The 13,821-nt window shown below is 53.2% G+C and overlaps 1 protein-coding gene across 5 annotated transcripts in view; it reads right to left on the bottom strand.

The window, feature by feature from the left end:
• Positions 1-5,910: 5,910 nt before the first annotated feature.
• Positions 5,911-13,821, bottom strand: part of DISP3 (dispatched RND transporter family member 3) — a 63,955-nt gene continuing 56,044 nt past the window's right edge. For 3 of the 5 annotated variants that reach the window (XM_074975315.1, XM_074975317.1, XM_074975316.1), the window contains exons 18-22: positions 13,101-13,260; positions 12,503-12,616; positions 10,850-10,949; positions 10,416-10,582; positions 5,911-9,389 (exon numbers count right to left, since the gene is read on the bottom strand). In XM_074975315.1, the coding sequence (XP_074831416.1) occupies positions 8,884-9,389; positions 10,416-10,582; positions 10,850-10,949; positions 12,503-12,616; positions 13,101-13,260 (1,047 nt within the window). In that variant the 3' untranslated portion in view covers positions 5,911-8,883. Of the gene's footprint in view, positions 9,390-10,415; positions 10,583-10,849; positions 10,950-10,972; positions 11,686-12,502; positions 12,617-13,100; positions 13,261-13,821 lie in introns of those variants that run through there. The other 2 variants (XM_074975318.1, XM_074975319.1) reach the window with 2 other exon arrangements.

A 13,821-nucleotide genomic window follows, 5' to 3' on the forward strand; every position in this document is an offset into this window, starting at 1 on the left:
CGGCTTGACCCCGGGGCTCTAGGACCCTGCGAGGTGGGAGGGTCCCGGCGCCCAGGCTCCAGCCCGAGCCCAGAAGTCTACACAGCAATGAAACCGCCCTGCAGCCCCAGCCCTGCAAGCCCAAGTTGGCTGGCAAGGGCCAGACATGGGTTTTCTTTGCTGTGTAGACATACCCACGGAGTCTGCCCAGAAACTAGCACCATGTGGGCAAAGGGTTCGAGCGGGTATTGGGACCACAGGTGGGTGGGTGTATGAGAGAACTCACAGAAACTAGAAATGAGAAGACGAGAGGCAGAGGCAGGAGCTGTGACCCGGGAAAAAACAAGGGCGAGTGCTTTGGAGCCTGGTGTTGACTGGAGAGGCTTGGGGGCTGTACGCGAAGACTCTGCTCTTCTTGATGTTGGTGTCTTCTCCATGCAGAGACACGGGACTTTTGTACAGTCCTTGAAACTAAACAAGATTGCATCAAAGAAAATACCAGACGCCATCAATTTCTCCTTCCCACCGGAACATCCCCAGGGCCCTGCACTTTGACGAGCTGCTCAGGACAAAAAGGAGTGACAATCTTTTACTTCCTTTTGAGGAGATGGACAATTTGGGGATGGACGTGAATATTAAGGAGAAAAGAGGCGAAGGTTGCACCATGTGCTTGTGACCAGCAGTTCTTCACCAGGTAACTGGGTAATAAAACATGGTGGACAGCAGCAGACAAGCTCACTGCTATCATCCTATGAGAAGATCCCCTCACTGTATAAGATGGTCATCAGCCACCATTAAGGATCGAGGAGGCCTGTCTTTTCTTACCAAGATCCTCAACTGCGGTTAAATACTCTCCACCCAGCCAGCACAATCCATAGGGAATTATAGCCAGCTATGGAGCGTGGCAACCAATATCAGGCCCCGATCCATAGACTTTAAGGCCAGAAGGGACCATCATGATCAGCTAATCTGACGACCTGCACACCACAGGGTACAGAACCTCACCCACCCACTCCTGTAATGGGCTCAGAACCTCGGGCTGAGACGCTGAAGGCCTCAGATCTAGATCTTGTGCTGACACTCGTGGAACCACTCACACCAGTACAACGGCAGCACCGCGTAGGTGTGAAACACTAGTAAATCAGAGGGCACTCTGGCATGCACGTCACACTGGTGTAAATGGTGACACAACGGGCAGGGCACTGGAGAATCTGGTCCAGAGTCTTTTGAAGTTTTCGGAGAGCTTTTAAAAGGTCCCAAGCGATCTCCAAACGGTGGTGCAAGCCCTGAGACAGACCAACGGAGGCACCAGTGTGAATGTCAAAATCTTTTATTTACAACAGTCTCCAAAAGTCAAGGAACACCAAAAGTAGTGTGGGCAGGAGAGGACTTACAAAAGTAACGTGGGTACATGACATCAGGGATTGTGCTACGTCCCTCGGAGAGCCAGCGCGCTCACATCTGCACACAAGGTGAAACGGACCGCGGCCCAGCCCTCTGCCCTCGCTACCCTCTGCTCTCAGCCCACCCCCTCCCACTAGCTTGCTCCTCACTCTTCTGTTTCCCAGAGCCATTCCTTCCCTCAGTCTCTGCCCACCCACCTCCAAGATGTCTGAACTCCCTGCCTGGCCCTCACCCTCCCACCTCCGTGCCCCCTCCCTTTTCCACCGGCCCAGCTCGCATGGCCTCCCGCTCCCATCTCTTTGCCCTCCCAGCAGCCCTCCTACCAGGATGGAATTGCCACACTGCCCAGGTGCAGCGGCGGGGGAGATCGGGACCCTATGCAGGTCAGCTGACTGCTCACAATAGAGAGAGGAGACCGGACCTTGACGGACACTTGCCCCCAGGCAGAGGCAGCTCTGAACCTAACCCAGGGCAGATGGGGAGTTAGCTGAGGTATCCCCTCCCCCCACAACTGCATTAGCAAGGGCCCTAGCTCTGTGGCGTTCAGGCTCCATGCTCCACACTGATTAAAACGTGTGAGCTGAGCTGTAAATGTACCCACTGGGAGGAGTGATTTTAAAAGGAATAGGCTTTGAGTTTGCCCTGCTTGGCTGTAAATCAATCGGCAAGGCTAAGCTGCAGGGAGGGCGGGACGATTTATGTCAGTTGCTGTGATAAATAACAGGCCTTTTATAGCCTTCCAGGAGAGCAGGATTCTCCAGCAAGAAAATTAAGGGCCAGAAAAGTCTCTTTGAAGACCGGGAAACCAACTATTCCAATCTGGCTCCAGTAGAGCCAAGGTCAGGGCCCCCAAAAGTGACCGTCTCGACCTCCCCCCTCTTGGCTGTTGGCCTGTCCCCCTCTCCCCCACCCAGCAAATGCTGCTGGGTTTTTTCCATTCCTTTTTCCCCACAGTTAATTTTCAAGCTGGCTTCATGGCATCTGATGTGCCCTATGCCCCACAGGACAGGGCCAGCACCATGGGGCAGGCCTTACTGACCAGCCAGGGGACCCCTCTTGAAGAGAGAGTTCGGGCTCCATGCCCCAGGCAGCTCTGACAGGCTGCACCTGCCACAAAAGGAGGCCAACTTTAATATGGGTACTTCTCACCTAGATCTGGGCTGAGACTATCAGCTCATTGCAGAGATCACCATGTAACTCAAGGGAGGCAGTGCAGGCCGAGGAGTGAGCTCAGGGTCCAATTCCCAGCTTTGCCACTCACCTAGTGTAGGACCTGGAGTAAGTCACTTGCTCTCGATTTTCCCAACCCCAACCCCATTCAACATAGACTGTAAGCTCTTTGAGGCAGGGACTGCCTCCTACTGTGTGTCCGTAAAGTGCCTAGCACAATGGGGTCCTGACCTGACTCGGGGCCTCTTGGTAGCACAAACAACAGTTACATTTGTACTGTACACAGGATAGCCGTGCCGCTGTAACACAAATAACAATAAATAGCAACACCCTTCGATCCCCACCTACGGCCAAATGGTGGGAGGCTACTGCTTACAGCTGGGGAGGAACCGTGTTTTCCATGCTTTTGGAAGTGTTTTCTAGGCCGAAACGTAGTGAAAACACCCAATTTTGAAATTTTCCCGCAAAATAAAATTCTGAAAAAAATTTCATTTTGGGTCGATTGACACATTTCACTTTGGGAAAGTCTAAACATTTTGTTCCAATTATGACTTTTTAAGGTTCTTTTGTATTACATCATATAAAATTTTTAAAAATTGTTTTGAAACGGAAAAATCAAAATGGCCTGGGCTGCAACGGTTGAAATAGAGCATGTGCGCTGGGGCAGAATGCTCCCTTGAGATTTTTTTTTTTAAAAAACACAATTTTGTCAAAAACAAACCCCACAACCATCTTTCTGGGAAACATTTCTCCTTGGGCAAATCAGCATTTTCCAGTGAAAATCGTTCCACCAGCAAATTTCCAACCAGTTCTACCACCGATCCCCTGAACCAGCTAATCCCCAGCTCCCCAGCAACTGGACCAGAACTCACAAGTCCATGCAACGCAGGTAATGCTGCATGACAAATCTTTCAGTCTCAGGCTTCCGAGGGCGTAGTGCAGGAATCAAGTGGTTTAAAAGCCATGACAGAATTAATGAGCCTGCAGCATCAGCTTACCCCCCAGAAAGCCAGGCTTTGCCTGCACACCGATGTTGTGTGTGTCCTGCACCAGTTTTCATTTTTCTATGCAGTGCGACTGTTCAGTAGTGGTTTGGGTTCAAACGTTGTGTGTGGGTGTAGATGTTGTGTGTGATCCCTTGAGTCAGACTGACCTGTTGGAACCCTTCCGAGCAGGGATTTGGGTTTTCCTGTGTGTTAGTACAGTGCCTAGCACATGCAGCCCGTAGCCTGACTACGTCGGGCAATATCAACAGGAACTACACTTGATCTTAGCCCTTCCAGTCTTTTGACATCACAGTGCTGTTAAATACAGGTCCCCTCCTTTGCCCAGCTACTCCATGGAGACTCGCAGGGTTTGTCACCACCAGCCTTGCTTGCATTGTGTAGTGACCTACGCCAAGAGCTTGCCTATCGCTTTTAGAGCCGGGCAGGAATTTTTTGGACAAAACGGCTTTGCGTCAGAAAAAATGCCCATTTGGTAAAACCTAAAGTTTTTGTAGGAACAAGCCAGTTTCACCAGGAAAGATTTCTCAGGTCCAGGAGGGAATTTCTGGTGAGAGATGGAGTGAGCAAGACCCTCCCGGCACCCAGAATAGCTAATCAGCTGGTGGTCAGGGCATTCTCTTGGGAGACTCTTGTTCAAGTCCCCAAGTTTTCTCAAGCGCTCATGTTGGAGCTGTTCCACTTTGTAAATAATTCAGTATCCCTGGGGCCCCCCGAGAGAGACTGACCCTGTAGCCCAGTGGCTTTGGCACTCACCTGGGATGTGGCAGATCTCAAAGTTTTGCAGGACGGGAAAACCATTTCCCGCCCAGCTCTATAGACTTCAACGGGACTCCTCATTCGGGTGGCAGTCCATGACTAGTCTAGCAGTATGCGTTCTCTAGGGGAGAGAGAGAGATGAACCCATACTCCTTTCCCAGCCAGGAGATTACAGGGACAGGAACCCAACGGAGCCTCTTCTCAGATGCAGGCTGCAGAGGAGCCATTAGGGGAGGGAGACAGGTGAAGGTTTGGAGGGGCTGATTTAGACACAGCATCTGCTGAAGGGCTGGCACCATGCCAGCCGGTTCTTGATTCCCAGTGCTATGAGCAGCTGTTTCAGGGCTCCAATTCCCACTATGGCAGCATCAGACTCACCTTTGTATTTGCTCAAGCAAATGGGCCATTTTCTAATCTGGAGACTGTGAGGTTGTTCCAGGAAATAAGGCCAAAGCAAACCCTGGCCCCCTGGGGCCAAGCATACACATTTGCCAGTGCGGGGCCCTCTCCTCAGACTCTTGGGGAGAAGTGGAGAGTCTGAAGCACCTTTAGGGCGGTTTGGTCCCATTCCATTATACATTTAGGGTGGTATTTGCTAAAGGAGGCATAAGCCCAGTGACCTATGCATCCTAAAGGCAGCCAGCAGGCAGGGTCATCAGCAGGTGAGAGCCACCGACAGCTATTTACAGGTAGCCCTGGGGGGAGACACGGCCGGGGTGCTGCTAGGAGACAGCAAGCTTTGAAACTCACGTCCTCTCACCGGCTGAACTGAACCCGCTGTGCTCTCCTTTCAGGTACATTGATGGTCAGCGGGGTTGCTGGATAAAAGCGAGACGGGGCCGGGATGTTTCAGCTGGGCCCCTAAGGCAAGAGCTGTTAAAACCAGGTTGATATGTGAAGTTAAATGTTCATATCACCAAGTTTCAGGGAGTTGGGGGCGGGATTAGAGGATACGAGCTGTGTGCTCTAGTGGATAGAGGACTGGCCTGGGAGTCAGGAGACCTGCATTCTATTCCTGGCTCTGCCGCTGGCCTGTTGGGTGATCTTGGGCAAGTCGCTTTCACCTCTTTGTGCCTCAGTTCCCCCCCCCTGCCCCGCCCCACCCCACCCCGCCCCACCCCACCCCGCCCCGCCCCGCCCCGGCCCGGCCCACGCTTGGTCTTGCCCCATAGATAGATCTCTCTGTGGTAGGTTTTGCCTCTCACTGTGCATTTATACAGCACCTGGCACAATGAGGCCTCAGTCTCCCCACTTTCTAACTTATTCTACTATTTGCTCTCACTTCCCCCTCCCCGTCTAACACCTTCCAAGCTACAAGGAGAACATCACATCCTGCGCCTGACACTAGCCAAACCCCACTCTCCTACTAAAGCTGGGATGGGCAGAGAGAGAAACAATGGGAACCTCTCTGCAGTCAGGCCCCAGCACTCAGGGTGAGAGCCCCAAGGGGCTGTCCATAAATTAATTACACACATTTTGTTGGTGATTTTCAAGACCTGCCCACCCCTTGTGACGCTGAAACAAACTCATAAGGTTAAGCGCCTACCCACCCACCCACCCCTAATGCATTGCATAATTTGTGGACAGCCCCTAATCCTGCTAGGTCCTGAGTGCCCTCCAACTCCCAAACTACAGTGGCAACCCCCCCCCAGGGAAACGCAGCACCTCACCAGATTGGACCCAGGAGATATAAAAGGTTTCCAGCTGCTTTGTTACACCTCCCAGGAGTGGATGAGCTGGCGATCCCAGCATGCAGTTCCCAGCCCCATCCGGAGGGGGAAAGACTTACATCAGAAGTCTTTGTATATGCAGGAGGGGGGGAAAAAACAAAACAACCCCCCCCACACTTCCTGGGCTCGCATTTGCTCTAATGAGCAGTTTGCAGGGCTAGACACAGATCTGTGTCCTTACCCAGACACTCCAATCCCTCCCTTCACACACAGCGGGAGTGACTTTCTCCAAGGGCTGTCTCTGTCTCTGTTTCTCTCTCTCTCTCTCTCTCTCTCTCTCTCTCACACACACACACAGGCCCCTTTTCCTCTTGTCTGTCTGTTGACCTGGAAACAAACAATCAGTGGCTTTAATCAGTCTCAGGAGGCTGAAGCATTTGCTCAGTTCAAGTCCTGCTGTCAGACCCACCATCGCTTTGGTGATGCTGTTCAGGTCCATCTCCTTGCACTCACCCTCTCCCTGTGTCACATGCACACACCCTGTACCCCAGCCACGCTGCCACTGGTGCTCCGTGCAACCAAGTGCCACTCCGGGGCGCTAGCTAATTGATCTTGAGGTTGGAACGTCAGAGCAAGCTGGTGCCTGGAAAGCAGCCCTGGAAATCAGGGGACATAGGGCTCTGCAGGCCCATGGAGAAGCACAGGTCAGAGACACAGAAACCTGCCCCTGCTGGAGTCTGAGCTAATGGGGAATGACTAATGGGCCCAGGATTCATTGAATGCCAAAGCAGCTGTGGCAGGAACTCAGCTGCAACACGGTAATGAAAACCCTGGGCCTGATTCTGCTCTCACACCAGCGTGACTTCTCTGCCAGAAGTAGAGTTGCTCCTAATTTCCCCCGGCCTCAGGACCACCGACAGGCTGCGTCCAGAGCTGGGCTAATTCTGAGCATGCAGGTCCCTTCTGAGCCACACAGGAGACAATCTGGTAGCTGAATTTACAGGGGGTGAAAGGGATGAAGGGCCCAGTCCTGCAAGGAGAGGAGTGCTGAGCCCTCCCCCAGCTCCTGTTCAAGCCAACGGAAGCTGAGCACCCTCGTAAGGTCTGGTCCTAAATCCAGTTTCCTGGGGAAAATCCTGCACCTCAAAAGGCATCAATAAATGCATGAAATGAATTTATCATGGACTCTGCCAGGGACACAAACCCGAGCAGAAGTAGCTGCTGAGCTCAGCAGCGTGGTCACCGGCCCAGGCAACGAATGGGGGACGGAGAGATCTAATCCCACTGGGCGCTTACATTTTTTAAAAGGGGCCATTCAATCCAGAGAGCAAATACGACTCCACCAGGGATTCAGTATCTGCAAACAAATGATAAGCCCAGCCCCACTCCTGCTGCCGCGTCTCCTGGTAAATAATGTTTAATGCAGCTCCCATTGGGCCTGACCCGCGCCCCTTCTGCCGGGGAACAGATGTGCCGCATATCAATGCACACACTTAGTTATTTCCACTTTAAGAATATGATGGAATCAGTGATGCCTAAAAATGTACTTGTTAATGGCGCCACTTTGCAATTTCATTCTACTTTAATATAAACCATCTGTTCCAAGCAGGCAGCTGCCGGGGGCTGCACGAAAACGGCCACATAGGATGAGCCCCGCCCTTTATCAATGGGACGGGGGCTACGTGCATCATTGCTACCAGTGGCAGAGGCCTGTGTGGTGGGGTTGAAGGCCCCCGATTCTCTCCCCAGTGGCGGTGGCAGGGGGCGACGTTACCCACGCCGAGCGGCGCAGGGGATGAGTGGGAGGAAACGTTGGTGCTGGCTGTTGTCACTGTCTTAGCCCGACGGCTGGGCCTGGAGAGAGACAGAGTAGGGAACTGCATTCCTGCTCCCTGCATTGCTGACTGTAACTACGCCCATGAGCTAACTGCAAAATGCTATGGAGGGTCCCTGCCCCGGGAGGGAGATAGGATCCCCGGCCCATCCGTTAGAGCTGGCGTTTAGAACAGCGGGGGCGAGCTCTGCAGTGCCCCCGGTGAAGAGGAGAAGATGCTACCTGCAGACAATCTACCTGTTGATGACCCCAAGCCAGTGCCCCATGAAGCGGCTCACCTGACAAAATGAACCTGGGGCACAGAGGTGGGAATGGGTCAGAGTGGCCATCACAGGCTAAGTGGAGAGGCAAAGAGAGGGGGTGGGGGCAGGTCGACAAGCAGATGACCCTGTGGGCTTCACCTTAGCACCAGGACAGGGGTATGTGCCCATAAAGTATCCGGCAAACTCATCCCCAGCACACAACACACGCTCAGGAAAAGGGACCCCTAAACCCCGCTGCGCTCTTGGCTCTGGGACTCCACCTGAAAAGGACACACCAGCAGCTGCATCCAGTCAAACCAAACAGACAGATAACCCCAAAGCGACACGTGAGCTCAGCCAACAAGAACTCCCACGATAGCCAACCCGGCTGGTGCACACACTAGATCCCCGTAGGCTGGGGCACGGGCCAGTGGCAGCAGGAGCTTCCTTGGGAATCACTGACCCTTGGACAACCCCAATGGACTTTCCCCAACACCCCCAAAACCTCCTCATCTCAGAAGGCCGGACTCTCTGCAGGTGTAAATCAGCAGAAGTAGATTACCCGAGTCAAGGATTGAGCCCAGGGGATGAAACTCACAAGGCCTATCTCTCACTTAAGTCCTGTTTTGAAGGCCTAAGTGGAACATCTGTGGTGGCGCATACATCAGGGGGGTGTCATACAGGGGGTGGGGTGCCAGGGTCTCCGAACCCTCCATTCATTAACAAACAAGAAAAAGAAGGAGGAGGCGGCGGCTGAGAGTTACTGTGGCCCTGGTGCACTGTCAGTCCGTCCATCCATCACCGCCAAAATAAATACGAGTTTAGAGCAAAACCCAGTAGAAAATAAAGTGCCTCTGGAGTTGAAAAAACGTCCAGAAAAAGGGATTTTTTTTTTCATTTTTAGAAAAAATATCCTTTAAAAAAAACAGGGAGAAAGAGAGACGGAGGCAGCCCGGTGTGGGGACTACAGGGACGTCCCGTTGGGGAGGGGGATCTTCACGCCACTCTGCAGCAGGGCCAGGCAAACGCACAGCCCCAAGACGCCCGCCAGGAGAACCCCCACCAGAGCCTTGAGGAAGGAAGTCCTGCTGCGGGTGAAGGTGCTGGGCCCCAGGACGCCCAGCAGGGCCGTGCTCACAGTCAGGGTGTACAGGATGGAGACGGCCGTGTTGAGGGCCACGATCTTCCCGAATTTGGCAAAGGGGGCGATGATGCAGAAGAAGAGCGGGACGGTGGCGATCACCGTGGTGACTGCGCTGGAGACGATGGCCACGCCCACATGCCGGACGGCTTCGATCGTCCTCCACTGGCGGCAGGAAGTGGGGTCCTGGCGGGGCAGACGGCAGCATTAGAAGGCACCCAGAAGGCACAGGAGGGCCGGGGCCTCGTCTGTATGGGGTTTTTAGCCCCTGGCACAGCTGCAAGCAGTAGAAGCCGCTCGTGCGGAGGTGCTCTCAGCCCAGGATAAGTGGCACCAGTACTGATCGCACGGGACTGGTGCGAGTCAGATGCTGCCAGCCTGCACCCAGGGTTACAATCCCAGCAGAGGCAAGACCTGTAAAGCAGCGTCTGGTGCCCACTACCCCAGTGTCAATGTGGAGGGACTCCCGTGAAGCCAGCGGAGTTACTCCAGTTTGAGGGATGTAACTCTGACCCTTGCATTGTAGATTCCCCGAAGCCTAGCCCCAGTCATCCCCCTGGAGCGGGAAAAGTGTGCACAGGGCCAAAGATGCATTAGAGGCACAGCATTCAGGGTGTGTCTACACTGCAATACAAGACCCACAGCAGCGAGCCTCAGAGCCCTGGCCAACTGCCTCGGGCTCGCAGGGCTAAAACCAGCAGCGTAGAGCCCAGGCTGAGACCCCCCCTCCTTGCAAGGCGAGCCCAAACAGCTAGGCTGCTGTTTCTAGACCCACCTGAGCCAGTCGTCTTGGCCTCTGAGCCTTGGTGCTGCAGTGTTTTGGTTGCACTGTAGACGTACCCGTAGCAGGAGGGGAAGAGAAGGGTGCCCCTGGACTCCAGTGACTGCCCCAGCACGGGAACTGTCTTCATAACTGTCTTCATAAGGGCAAAGTACTAGGGAGGGGCCAGTCCCGGGGTCACAGGCCCCAGCTCAGAACCACCACTCTGCCAGTCGCAGCGCAGCTGAGTCCTGTGTCAAAGCCCGGGGGCACAGCCTGGGCACCAGGGAGCTCCTCTGGGGCTGATGGGGGGGAAGGAATCCCCCCAGGGAGAAGGTAGCCTCCTTGCAGCTTGCCCCCTCCGCCCCAGCTCCATGCGAGAGAGGCCCTGCCGTGGCCCGGCTCCACATGCCCTCACATCAGCATGAGGAAGAGGCTGGGGCGGAACTCACCTCTGCCTGATGAAGGGGCAAGTTCTCTCCCGCCAGCAGGTAGCCCTCCACCAGGTGCACGCAGTAATCGACGGAGGAGCCGACGAGGATGGAGAGAGAAATCGCCTCCACAGCCCCCATTTCCCAGCCAGACCAGTACATGATGGTCACCACCAGGCAGACAACCCCTGCACAAAGAGGGGGGAACAGCAAGCGAAGTTGGGCTTCGGGCTAGATCAAGCCTGGGCTCCCTGGGCAAGGGGCATCAATCCAAGCTGTTTCACTGAAGGCAATGAAGTGCACCACTGTCTAGCACAGAGCATCCCAGCCAGTCTCATTCCGACCAGCCAACCCCTTCCTCCCGGCATCAGACAGAGAGAGACCCCCAACTAGAACTGGGCACGCTGCCCTCCTCCCGTAGCACTGATGTTTTCCGAGCATCTGAACATTCTTACCGTTGGGATGGAAAGTCAACAGCTCGAAAACATTCATGTCTCAAAAAGGCCCAGACCTTTCCCATTTCAGCTGATTGACAGGTTTTATTTTGATTTTGACCTTTAAAAAAAAATTTTTTTTTGTTTTAGTCTAATTAGTTTAAATTGCAAAACAAAAAATCCTTTCGAACCAGAAAACTGGAAATGTCTCATTTTTTACGACTTTTTTCAAGTCGGGAGAGTCTCCAACATGGACCTGGTTCCACAAACAATTTCTGTTTCTAAGAATCTCTATTTGTTCGGTGAAAAACAATTTGCTGAAAAATTCCCAAGCAGCTCATCTGAGAATCCAAATTACACTCTCAGACTGTGAGGTGCTCAGATACTAGAGTGATGGGGGATCGTATGAGAGAGACAGACCGACTGACTCTGTATGGGGATATACAGACTGACCGACCACTGATAGTGGTTCTCAACCTTCCAGGAGGCTGCTTTGTCTTTCATACCCCCAAGTTTCCCCTCACTTCAAAACCACTTGCTTACAAAATCAGACATAAAAATAGAAAAGTGTCCGAGCACACTGTTACTGAACAATTGCTCACATTCTCATTTTTACCATAGAATTATCAAATAAATCAATTGGAATATAAATATTGTACTTACATTTCAGCACATAATATAGAGAACAGTATAAACCAGTCATTGTCTGTATGGAATTTTAGTTTGTACTGACTTCACTAGCGCTGTTTATGTAGCCCGTTGTAAAACTAGGCAAATATCTAGATGAGTTGATGTACCCCCGGAAGACCTCGGAGTACCCCCAGGGGTACGTGTACCCCTGGTTGAGAACCACTGATCTACAAAAAGAAAAGGAGGACTTGTGGCACCTTAGAGACTAACAAATTTATTTGAGCATAAGCTTTCGTGAGCTACAGCTCACTACAGTAACCTTTGGCAATGAGGCACAGCCCAAACGGGAAGGGGTGGAGCACTCATGTTACAAAACCCCCTTGATTTGCTTGTCTGAGTTATGCACGTGTTTGGTTTCTAGAAGAAAGTGATGTTTATTTGTGAGTCATGAGTGGGAGACTAAGTCACTTTCAAATGATAGATTTGCTTTTTAAAAAGGGAAGTTTAGCAACATGCTCGGTCCATAATATGGTCAAATCACCAACCAGGCTATTTACAAATGTGTTTAAAACACTAACAAACCCACTAAAATATTCCATGTTTATAATCCCCCACTGAGGATCTTTGGAAAGAAGAGTGACTGTTATTCAGAGCACATGGGCCTTAATCACATTATTATACACCAGAGGCAGGGCTGGAGTTTGGGTAGCTAAAACCCTTATTGAAACCAATAGAGGAGATTGTGTAGAGAAAACGCTCCAGAAACTAGACAGGAAAAATCTACTTTCAAGATGGGGATCCTTTGCAAACACGGATCCTGAGTCCCTTCCCACTCACTCCCAGTGCAATCAGGAGTGAGGCCGGTGCAGTTACACTGGCGAAAGCCAGATCAGAATCAGGCCCACTGGAGTCACTCTGCTGTAAATGAGCAGTGACTCCAGTGCCGTGAATAGGAGCACAGCAATGTAAACGAGAGGAGAATCAAGCCCGGTACAACGATTCCTGCTGGCAGTCTGAAGTGGAAGACATCAGGGGGTGTCTTACCTAGAATGCTGAGCAGCACCGGCAGCAGGAGGAGAAGGTGCGTGGTGAACACAGCAACTGCAGCCACGCAGATAACCAGCGAGAGGATGAGACCGTACAGGGCACTCTGCACACCTGGAAGAGAGCAAGCAGCCTGGTTCCAGCCCCAGACTGCAGCCGTAGCTGCGCTCCCAGCTGAGCTGAGCAGGGCCTTGCTGTGGGGCAGATCGCCCAGCTGGGAACTAACTCGAGCTGGGGCAAACGTGAAGGGGATGGAGCAATGGAGTGGGAGTCAGGGGAGCCAAGTTCTACCCCTGCTCTGCCACTGACGGGCTGGGTGACCGTGGGCAAATCGCTTCTCCCTCCAGGCCTCGGTTTCCCCTCCCAGCCTGACTCTGTCTGGTCTCTTTAACCTGTGAGCTCCTTGGGGCAGTGAGCATCTGGACAGGTGTTCATACAGCACCCAACACGATTGCCACCAGATCTTGGCTGAGGTCTGGGGGTGCTCCTGCACCACACGAGAATAAGAAGGAAGTTGGGGTGAAGATCTGCGACCGAGCCAGGTGATGGGAGGGCAGGGTGCTGGGGAGGGAGAGGGATAGGTGCTGAAGCCCCCTGCCTATGATCTCCATGAAGATTTGCTTCCAGTGCTCGCAGGTCTGGAATCCGTGCCGGAGAGCGGAGTTGTCAGGGAAGAGCTGGAGCTGCTGCTGCAAGAAAGTCTCCCACTTCAGATAGTCGGAGTAGGTCTGGAAGGAAGACTTGCCCTGGTAGGTCGTCTGCAAGGAAGCACATGGGAGGGTCCTTAGAGTCGCCAACACAAGCCCAACATCTCCCATTCACACCTACACACCCTGGCTCTCCCCACTCATCCGGGGTGGAAGAGCTGGCAGCAGGTAGCTGCGCTGCTCTGGAGCCCGGCAAGAGTAGCAGGTGTATTGGTCTGCAGACCCCAACAGGAGGTGGGGGCGAGAAAAGTGACCGTACCAAATGGCACCTTCGGACGCAGCATGCCTGCTCCACGCACGCCCGACAGCCAAACCACGGGCGTGGTGCCCCGGCTGCCGCAAAGCCAGTACCAGGCAGCTCGTCTGATGGGCCAAAACCAGGGATCACAACCGCCAGGGCAGGCTCTTTAGGGCTGGGGAAGAGGCAGCTGGGTTTGCAGCTCCCAGGTGGAGTCCACAGCACTGGCAGCTGAGAAAAACCTTGGGGACCTGCAGCCTGCTCTCAGCCTGGCCCCTTTGTCCAGGCCATTTTGTGGGCGCAATGGAAGCAATAGGATGTCTCCGCCACTTGCAGCCCCAAGCAGGTCGACACCCACCTGCAGCGGGAGCACA

This window comes from Natator depressus, chromosome 18, assembly GCF_965152275.1.
Source record: "Natator depressus isolate rNatDep1 chromosome 18, rNatDep2.hap1, whole genome shotgun sequence".
Lineage (NCBI taxonomy): Eukaryota > Metazoa > Chordata > Testudines > Cheloniidae > Natator > Natator depressus.